Source organism: Nestor notabilis, unplaced genomic scaffold (assembly GCF_000696875.1).
Source record: "Nestor notabilis isolate BGI_N333 unplaced genomic scaffold, ASM69687v1 scaffold35547, whole genome shotgun sequence".
Taxonomy (NCBI): domain Eukaryota; kingdom Metazoa; phylum Chordata; class Aves; order Psittaciformes; family Psittacidae; genus Nestor; species Nestor notabilis.
The window spans coordinates 14217-25690 of NW_009937508.1; the positions used below are offsets into that span (position 1 = coordinate 14217).

The window sequence follows — 11474 nt, forward strand, 5'->3', positions numbered from 1 at the left end:
ACTGTGCCAGATACGATGCAGGAAGCAAAAGCAGTAGAGGACAGGAGGGAGAAATACCGGAGCCCAAATACACTGACAAATGCAGATCCCACAGCCCAGCTCCTCAACATCTCTATAGCCAGGACAACAGTCAAGTGTCTTCCTGGACTACGTGCTGACTGCAGGTATGGACCAAAGGAACTCCAGCTCCTGGTTCTATTCCCATTAGGAAAGAAAATCTTGGAAGCAGAGAATTTAGAGTGAAAGAAAAGAGGTGCTATGGCCCTTTCCTCTCACAGGTCCCAGAAGGGAGGGCTGAGGACAGCATAAACCTGGAAGCTCTTGCCCTCCTACAGAGGTAGAGGGGCTGCACAGGATCTCTGAGGTGCACCTGCATAGGCATGAAGAGTGAGAGAGGAACTGGATGCGAGAAGATAAGCACTGATTTAAACAGGCAGTGAAAGAACACATACAAAGGTGTTTAACAATCAAAGCAGGGATCTCAAGACAGGTCTGCAGATGATTGTAAACTGGCCAAGCTGCTAGAGGTTTCCCGTAGAGTTCCCACCAGACTAGTTGTAACAACTTGTGGAAATCGTACTGAGGAGCCTACCTCCCTAGTCATACTCACTTGCTTACAGCTTGGTTTCTACTCGCTTTACTACTCTGTCAACTTGTCAATGAGACCCCTGGCAACACAGAGAAAGGTTTATAGGAGGTGAACATCAAGCCCTACAACCATGCTAACAAATCCAGAAGGCAAAGAGAAGAATCTCATCCTAAGTGGGCAAGAAAAACACGTAACACCTAATTTATTCTACACCAGCCACCAAAACATACATCCGCTTAACAAGTGAACTATTTAATGTCACCCAGTTTGCTCAGCTTAACAGGCTGAGTTGAATTTAGTTAAAATCTTTGGTCTTTTGTTAGCATATATCAATCATAGTCTACATTTACAAACACATTACATATCCTTTAGTGTACAGTATTATTTTCAATAGCTTTAAAAAAAAAGATTTACATTATTACTCTATACATATTTCACAGAGGTGAAAGTTAGTTCAGCTAGCAAGTCATGACACATCATCCTTTTAAAACCTTATCACCAATGCTAGTGCTGATATGCTATTTAATGTTTAGTACTCTGGACATTGCATTACATTTGTCCAGCCTTAAAGTGATGATAAAGTTGACAACTTTCTTTGCCTTCCCCAATTCTATGTTTCTCATTAAACAAACCAGCAAAAACCCCTAGCTTTAACAGCAATGGCAATCACAGCAGCACTACCTCTGTTTTTGAGAAAAGCTGTCATTCCACTGAGCAAGACATCAACAGAAACACAAGTGCACACTGTACCACATCAGACATCCCCACCTGTTTCCCTGGCAACACTTGCAGACCTACAAGAAGTAACTGCATCAAACAGAAGGAAACTCAGAAGAGGAATCGTGCCCACACTTCAGGGTTGTGTCACTACTACATTGACAATAAACAAAAGCCACAGAGATCAAAGCCACAGGTAACTGGAAACAGAGTACAAATGTCTTCCTGCAAGTCTGACCAGGAAAGGAGAGAAGCCATGGTTTAGCAGTGCTGAGGTTTGATAAACAGTTAGGAATTATAAACCTGTGAAACAAAAAACCAACTCTAAAATGCAACCATAAACGTGGTAATCTGTTTTTTCATTTTATTGTTGTATCTCGCATGCTAATAACTGCACAATATATATTACACGTGGGTCTTTTACAGCCTTTAGCCATATGGCTCAAATTAAACAGTTCTTTATTCAAGTAATAGGCTATGCTGTGCGTGTCTCCTAATCAACATGATCAGCTGTAGAACACTGCTGACAGGCACTGGTTTCCAACACAGAAATGGCAGGATGCCTCTCCCTTTGCTTCTACAAAGTCTCTTTAGTCTGGTCATCTTAAATAAAATCACTGTGAAAAACTTTTACAGCTCACCCCTTTTGTTCTTGAGAAACAGAGAATGGACAACTTGGGGTGGCTGCTTTCACTGCAGTACCAAACAGGTAGGCATCCATCTCAGCACGGAAACCACATTTCATAAACCATCAACGGTTCACATAAAGTGCTGCAAACTCATAATAACATGTGCCAGGAGTGTGAGTAACTGAATCTCTGGATAGTATATTTGACTTTTGCTCCTATACTCCCATTTAAGGAGCATAATACATATTTTACTTTCAGTGATTTTATGTATAGATGGATGACTTGCAAGTAAAGGTTCTGATTCTCCTAGAGTAGAATATAGTACATGTTGATGAGAAGTTACAAATTTGCTTTTGACTATACTTTTTATATTTTCAGAAGGCATATTTAAAATATGTCATATTAACCAAGCTGTATTCATTGCTTTTTCACCCATCCTCTTTTTTATTGGAAGAATACAGGTAGCATTTAACTTTCTTGGTGCCCTCTTTCCATACATTTGATCCGGCTTCTCATCCATTTTGATTGAATGAGTACCATTTACTAGAATATGGCTATGCAGTAAACTTACTAAAGCCAATTAAAAAACCCCAACTCTCTAATAGACCGAAAGCCAAGGAAATAGCCAGCAGATAAATCCCTTCAAGTACTAAAATCATTCAGGATGAAGCAGCATATATTAGCAAAAAAAAGATAATAAACACATTAATTTGCTTTAAATGCTTACAGCATCTAAAACAACAAAGAAAATTAACTTAAAAAATAGTTAGCAATAACCTAGGACTTGAATGATCACTGATTACTTTTTTCAATTCTTCTATGAGGTAACATGATCTTTGAAGATCCCAATTACCTGTGGGCATATTTAAATGGTCGGTGGCCTCCATTAGCTTTCCTCTGGACACACTAGATGTCCAAGGTCTTCCAGTGTTTAGGGTTCCTACCCAGAGCACAGTATATTTTATAGGTGGGGAAACTGAGGTACAGAAGTAGCAAGACTCACCCACAAACATACAAGCAAACCCATCACAGAGCAAATACTAAAATTCAGAATAGGGGAGAACAAGAGGAATAAAGTAAAAGCACATCAAGGACAGAAGCAGCATAGCAGAATACACTCTAGGAAAACTTTTCTGCTTTCCCCACCATTTCCTCAGGCCACAGAGTTTCTTCTGCCAAAAGACAAAGGGCTTAAAAAAGAAAAAGGGATTTAACAGCCCCTGAACACATTCTCCTCTAGAATTCAGAGACAAAAGACTGGCATGCAAAGCAGAGCTGGGTAGAAAGCTGCAAATTTAGGATTTTGCCAACTAAAAACCAAGTTCACATAGCCCTTGATTTCCACCTTAGAACAGTACTACAGCATGCCTCTGATTTATAGGTACTAATAAAACCTATCAACCTTTCAGTAGCTGCATATTACAGCCTATATAAGATTAATTCAAATTCAGCTATTAATTTCTTTGTAGCATGTAAAGTTTGCATCTTTAAACTACACTATCCTGTTGGAAAGCCCCAACTGCATTTAGAGAAAAAATAGTGAGATATGCTTATGACATCTGGCTCCTCATAAAAAGGATTTTGGCAGAGAAGAAAGTACCATAAGAGAAATATAACTAATGACCAGTAATTCTTACAAGGACACAACCAGAACCCATCAAGAATCCTTGCTGATCACAGCAGTTACGTGAGAATACCAGCCTCACAGGGGTCAAGTACTTAACCTGGCGTGCTTCAGATACAAACCAACTTTTCTCAGTTCTCCAGAAATGGAAGAGGTGACCTTCCCCTACTAGTTAATGCTTTTGCACAGAATCATTGTTATTCTTTATCTCTCCAGTTCCTAAAAACTGGAAATGAACTGAAAATAAGGTTTGAGACATGGATCTACATCACTGAAAAAGGATTTTGCCTGCAGCATCCCAAATTGTTCTTGATCATTAGATGTTATTAAAACCACATACTATGAGACCGCTGGGATGTGCTTTTTGCAACTTGTGGTGAATACCCAATAGTCTCACCAACGATATGATACTACCATAATAAAGATACTGTCATCATCAACTATACAATGCAGCATCTTGGTGGATGCAAATTAACAAGCAACAATGAACCCTTACACAAAGTCTTACCAGTCCTTCCTTTCTGCAGTAAGGCTGTACTTTCTAAGCTTCTGTAATATTTAGCAGCCAAGAAGACTGGAACTAAGGGGGCAACTCTACAGAATAACTAACATAATCAGGTGTGTATTCAAACTCATCTATACAGGCCAATTAGACAAGTCCACATTCAAAGTAACAGCTAGCACAGACATAGCATAGCAGATTTTCTTTCTCCCTTCATGCTCCACTTCCCCATCTGATCTTGCTGACAGAAAAGGATTTGGTATAATCAGCTGTGAAGCCACGGCACAAAGTTGCAGTAGGAATATTCAACAAGCTGATCCTCCCACACTCAGCTGTAAGACAGACCCCCGGTTCTAAGTAATATACTCCCTTATTACACTCCTCTCAGGGTCCTGCATGCAGCAGCTGGTAAATGATAATAGAAGAGCTTTAATATCATTGCCTAAGTAGCCCATTAACGCTAAAAGGAGTTGCAAGAATGAAGTCATCCTTGAAATTGATACATAAGTACCTACAAAAATTTTCCCTTTACAAAGGGAGGACCAAGAAGACCTGAAAATAACTATCCTGGAGAATATGTGGGGTATTAAATGCTGCATCTGCACTTCAGGCCATCCTGAAGCATGATATTTATGCCTCCTTATAGCACAACTGTGGGAAAATTCATGACGCCAATGGTGCAATATTAAACAAATATAGTGTGAAATAATTCCCTGAGCTAGCACTGAAATTCATGTAAATTTTAGTCCATTAATAGGGATCATAATCTAAATATATTAAATGCACATAAAAGTATAGTATTTAGGCAAAATACAGGATATAAAAATAACTCATTATACATGAAAGGCTAGCAACCAAGTAAATTCTTGAAATTCATACATCTCTTGAGGGTAGTTGGCAGGCTTGTAGGAGGGATTAACAAGTACGGAAAGAACTTGCAAACTTCAGAGCTTGAGGTCATTTTTGGAGAGACACTTGAAGGAGATTACCTATTGGCATATTGCTTCAAAAACATTCATTAAAATTAAAATTGAAGGGTTTTTTCTGAAGCACTTGTTACTATGTCGTAAGGATGGAATACTATGTATGGGCAACTTCCACCTTGCCATAACTCTTTGTGCCCAGACTCTTATTTCACAGTAACAGGATGGAAGGTCATTTTTGTTGAGAGAAACTTCCTTGCTCTACCTATGGGATAAACAAAATATGCATGACCAGCTACCATGGGACAGCCAGCTTACCACACCAAAACAACCTTTTTGTATGTCCACACACATTCATGCTTTAAAACTCTTTATGCATTCATGCATAAAACTCTAAATTTGGGCAAATAAGAGTGTTTCGTGTTTCAAGGCAGGAGACTCACTACCAGTTTATGGATTTTCGGTTTCCAAAGAAAGAAGCTGTATTACAGTTCATGTTACAGAAGTCTTCATGCACAAAATGCCTTCCTTTGCTTTCAGTATCTCATTGAAATTCAAATATGGATTTTAACAAAAAAGGTCTGTAAGAATCAGTAACTCCTGTCACTTACTTGGCTTAGAGTTAATGATGACATTCTCAGCAGAGTGCTGGAGTGGAAACCTGCAGTTCTCTCCTTGGCCTTCACTGCTGCCGTACTCTATGACTTCCACTTGTCCCAGTGGTACGCTCCACTTCAATAAATACCTCTGGCCAGTTGTCACGGTGCCACTGCTTTCATACGAAGAGCTGGAAGATGCACAAATTACTGCTGTGAAAACCAACTATGTTTAATGGCATCCTATTTATTAATTTTAGCTTCTAAAATCTGCTGTTTATCAGTCTGAGTGCCATGCAGAACTTGAAACAAATACATGCATCAGGCTGACTTTTGAGACTGACCTTTCCTGGAGTGCAAAGAGCAGCTATGCAGGTGCAGATAGTCTTGTTTACAAACAGCACAGGACTGCCAACAACAGTCCCTACATTTCTATAACAAAACATAAATGACCATCTTTTTAAGACCAGTGTGCATTTTGACACCCTAATACAAGTGCTTAGGATGATACTTTGGCTCCATATTTTCCTAATTCTTTTGAAACAGTGCTCAAAAGAAGTAATTGCTGTGTTTAGAGAAGTATGGATGATGGGACCCTTTGAATGACTACCAGCAGCAGGAAGGGCAACATAACCTCCCAAGGGCTTATGAGCTAACGTTTCTGCCAAGCCCCACAGCCACTGCTGTGGCTTCTGAGAGTAATGCCACATGAGCTGCTGCTAAAGGAAGTGTGTTATCACAACAGGTGTTTCAGAGGGAACTGGACAAGCTCACTTGGAATAGAAATGGCATTAATACTCCTTTGTTTCCTTCATTCCCTTATTCACATTTAAGCACATACATTATTTATAAATGACAAAAGAGATGTTAAAGTAAATAAAAAAAGGTCTACTTCACAGAAAGGATGACTGCAATACAAAAGTTAAATGCTTGGGAGAAATCAGCAAAATGCATTTATTGAGAACAGTACCTAAATGCTAATGTTTAGGCTGTTAGATACCTATTCCCAACAGTCATACTTTTGTTGCAATGAAGAGGCAAGTATGAACAAAAACCACAAGTGCCACAGCTTAAGTAAATATTTATAAACTCTTGATCTAGTTCAGAAGAAAGAAAACAAGACTAGTCAGGACACAGCTGTTCAATCACTAGGGACAGCATCCACCCTGTCCAACTGCTGCTACTTAAAAGTTGGGTCTCCAGTTTGAACTGGTCATCTAGGCTACATGCGAAGACGGAGCTTCTGAGGGTCATGTACTCTGTAGAAATACATGTCTTTTGCCAACTATAAGAGGAACCAGTGGTCCCCAGGATACTGGGATGCCGACTGTTTCTGTAAAGGTTGGACAAAAGGTGGTTGAGAGAAGGTAGCTGATCCATACTGCGCAGCTACGTGTACGTGTAAAGCTTCTGAAGTCTACAGCTCCAGGGGAAATCTGCAGACATGCACCTTGAAATCCACTGCTGTAACAGAAGCCTAACTTAGTAAGATGCCTAACCTCTATACAGCAAAAAAGAAGAGAAATAAAGCTCATCCTGCATGAGCCAAACAGGCAAGTGATACATTCCATAGCATATGCCTATTTTGAACAAAAACTTCTGGACCAGATAAAGCTGTCACGTGAAATCTGGCAGGATTATTTCCTTCAGTTCCTAACTGTATTTTGCATTACAGAGTGTCGTGGACATCAGGTCACAAAGGTAGTTTCTTCCACCTTAAAAGCAATCCATGAAATCATGAAGGAATCCTAAACCTACACATACAGCTTGCAGTTGGAATCCCCCCTGCCTTTCGCCAAGGAACTCACAAACCTGTGCTAGTGAATAAAGCTAAAAGTACATTCAACTATTCTAAAAACTCACTGTTACATAAACAAGCACATTGGAATGGAAACCTTAACTGGTAGAGAAAAATGTTATTAAACTTCTTCAGAGCCAGCAAACCCCCATGACACATGCATGCACAAATACCATCCCAAAGGAAGTTGTTCATAACTAGTGAGAACAACAGTGCTGTGATAACTGGAACTGTTGACTTCATAAAGAACCCAGAGACTTGGCATAACCATGAACTTTTCACATGGAAGATGAAAACAGACTGCACATTGCCACTTCAGGGACAAATACAGAAAATCCAAGACAATGTTGGTATGGAAGAAGATAAAATATGAATGGTTAAGAGCAATTTTCTTGCAAACAGCCATGAGAAATATCCAGATGTTACTAAGGAACTGAAGAATTTGTAAAGAAAATCATAGGATAATCGACATAAGCTCGTTAATTTTCTGAAATGCAGTTATTACATGGCACTTCTCACTAACTGACATGAAGCCGAGCATTCACACGATTACGAAAATCTGTACTGTATTCATACTACAGTAACAAACTAAGATACCACCCCATATTATGCTTTAGAAAAGCTGTTCTTGAAAGATATTAATGCTCCACATTTTCTCTGTCAAAATATACCATCACATAAAGAAACTAATGATACAAGCAACATCTGAATTTGAGTGTGACCTTGGCATACACAGAGATACAGTAACAGTAATACGGCCAACTAAAACACAGAAGACACTATGAAAATACGCTTTTTTCAAAGCACCTCAGCTTTAATCCTTCTATGTTTGCTCTCAGAGATAAAAGCTTTCCCCAGCTGGAACTTTGTTAGTGAGTTCCAGGTTTGTTCTGGCTACATGTATTAGCTTTGTGCTTTGTTTTGATTTTTTAAATTTGCAGATTATGTCAAGTTACAGATTTGAGAGTGTGCGACAGTATGAATTTAAGGAGGAGAAAAAAAGTCCTACCTTGGCATGCCTTTGCTCTGCTAAGCACTAATATACAGCAATAACTAGACATTGAAGAGCATTTCTATCTGCAACTGACATAATTGTCTTACAAATTTACACTAGACTTTCCAAACATCGGTAGGCAGTTTAGAGGACTGCAACAAAGCTAGTTATCCATTTATTATACCTACTCCTAAAAATCATTAGCTATAGTAAAAACAATAATAAAAAAAAAAATCAGTTTTTTTTCCAGCTGAAACTGGAATGTTCATTTAAAAAACATGAATCATCTTACCGAATGTTTACTGTTGCACACATGAGCACATCATTTAACATGAAAAGCCGTCGTTCTTTGGTTTTGATAATTTCTCCTTTGTCATTGTAAACTGTCTCTACCATATCATCAGTCCGGATGAGGTATCTGTTTCCACTGCTGAGTAGCTATATTTTAAAAACAATCAATATTGTATATTATGCATCGTATATCTAACATCTGGTGCAAAAAAATAAAAGAAAATACAATGGGTTATGACTTGCCATCCTAATATAAGTGCTCACAAGTGGATTTGCCAAGTGAATTAAGCCTCCTTATTAATTTGCTTTTCATTTAGAGAAATAGCAACTTCTGCTGCCACCAAAATGGCCTGCAGGGATTTTCAGTCTTAATACGGAATGTAATTGCTCTGAGAATCTTTCACACAGATAAAGATCCCCTAGCAAAAAAAAAAAAAAAAAAAAAAAAAAAAAAAAGTAGAAAATTATAGCTTCCACAATTTCTGCTGTTTCCTTCCCTCATCCCACCTTTTAGAGCCTATTTAAGTGCTAAATGTGGTTCCAGCTGTCCCAAAAGGGGAGGTCAGGGTAGGAGGATCAGACTGCTGAAAAGATTATAGGTACAAGATACATGGCATATAAATAGCTCCTGCCATTGGCCTCATTGGCCTTCAAGGGCTAAGGATCAGCACTGTGTGCAAGCATGAACTAACCCCTCACAGGTCAAACACCACCTCTGGTAGTGGCCAAGAGAACAAAATGGTCCATAACTTACTCATTTCCTATCCACCTTCTTCACTGCCTGTTTCACCCTGCCTGGCATTATTGCAAAACTATATGTGCACCCATTTCTGACAAATATCTTAAAACAAGTGTGTTCTGGTTGACTACTATTATCCTAAAATCTATGCTCTTATGCATCACAAAAAAACCTCCTTGCACTCCTCCAGCATGTCCCCACTACTCCATCCCAGGATAAGTCCAGAGTGTAAACATCTGTAACTTCACAAAAGCAATAATTGAAGCACTTATGCCCCATCTCATGGGAAAGGAGGAACCATTTATGATGCAAATAAGACAAGCATATACATCCACAGTACACATAGCTACTAATAAACTCAAATGAAGAAGACTGTTCCTTCCTTCCTACTGAATGTCTTCTACAGTTCTTTAAAGACGTATCTGCCATATGATCCAAAAGCATGAATGGACTGGGATGTTTCTTAAAACAAGGAAGGTCTTGGACACATTCAATAGCACATCTTGAACTGACCCATAGTTGGAATCACTACAGTACAAGGGACTGTTTTTCTCCTTTACAGAGGAGTAATTCCTCAGTTCTGGGGTGAATTAAATATTGAATTTTCCCACGCAGAAAAAATGCATGAGACTTTTCTATCCAGCACTGCCACAGAACACTGGTACTGCTGCTGCTATTTCAGCATGCCACTCACTCCAGCACACAATGGTTTAAGCAGCAAGTCTGTTCACACCCAGAGGTAGGTCACACCTCACACCTACCACTAGAATGACCCCAAGTTGTTGACATTTACATAAAAATCCACAGGTGTCTCTTTGGTGCCTGTTTTAGAGATTGCTCAAGGCTCGGAAACTAACTCTTCCACCATACATTACTACTTTTCTCACCTTGTTTAGATAACGTTCATTCATTGCTTTTGCTATTTGTTTTATTTCACAGCGCTGATCTGCATCCCTTTTTCTTTCATTTAACTTCTCTGCCAGTGTTTCAAGTTCTGTAAGAGCCATTTGTAGAGGTAATCTGTCGGGATGTCCTTTATTAGTGTTCTTCAACATATCCTGAGAGGAAATGATAGAACAGACAAAAATTAGATTTCATTTCAAAGTCAAGTTCAAAAGATTACAGGTTGTACAGTCTACCACAACATTCTTTACCTTAGTACTACTAACGAATAAGACCAATGAACACCTAATGAATCTTCTGATAGCACATTGCTTACCCTCCTGCATATCTTAATAGTTCTTGAAAAAGATACTGAATGGGGTCACATACAGCTCATTTACAGGGTGAAAGTACAAAGAAGGAACTGGAAAATGAATACAAAAACTGCAAATGTAAACATAAATAAGAAAGATGCACATAATATTAAACACAACTTGAAAATCAGTATTGTAGTATAAGACGTAGGTGTCCGTAAACAATGATTTAAAAACTTTTCTGACATTTACTGTCATAATAATATTATAATCTCTTTATTACTGTTGTTATTCCAAACTAAAACATTGACTGCATGCTCATCCTCAAGTAGGAGAAAGTACTTACTTCATGGAGGTCACAACAGCTTCTCAAAGTCATTCCCTTTTGTAGGGATATCACTAGGAACGATTTGAATTATATTTTTAATCCTTTCCCACAGCACTTAAAAAATCTCTGTCCATTCACTACTGCTTCCTGCCACAATAAACTCCATCTCTTCTGCTACTTCAAAAACTCTCGTCATGGCTTCCTACCTGCATGCTCCCCCAGCAACTACCTCTCTCCCACAGTAATTTCTGGACTTGCACCCCAAAGCCTCATCTCCTCTGTGGCACCTCCAAAACGCAGCTAACTCATAGCGCTCACTGGGATGGACCTGTCATGATCTGGACAGACCTACAAATGGCCTAAGTTGGTCTGGAGCAAGTCTATGCTGGGGAACTGTGCTCTTCCTGCAGCTTGACTGACTGCTCAGACAAAACCTGAGGATTTCCTGTCAAACCCCAGTTTCCATGGGAAGGAAACCAAGATGCTGCAGGTCAGAAGGAAGCTGTACCACACTTTGGCAGATTCTGTGAGCCAAGTAGTCAGGGAAA

At 39.1% G+C, this 11474-nt stretch overlaps 1 protein-coding gene across 1 annotated transcript in view; it reads right to left on the reverse strand.

The window, feature by feature from the left end:
* LOC104409069 (rho guanine nucleotide exchange factor 10-like) overlaps positions 1 to 11474 on the reverse strand; it is a gene marked incomplete at both ends in the record, with an annotated part of 30847 nt that overhangs the window by 12939 nt on the left and 6434 nt on the right. Inside the window, 3 exons of the mRNA XM_010018852.1 lie at positions 5596 to 5771; positions 8665 to 8810; positions 10290 to 10460. Of these exons, the coding sequence (XP_010017154.1) occupies positions 5596 to 5771; positions 8665 to 8810; positions 10290 to 10460 (493 nt within the window). The remainder of the gene's footprint in view (positions 1 to 5595; positions 5772 to 8664; positions 8811 to 10289; positions 10461 to 11474) is intronic.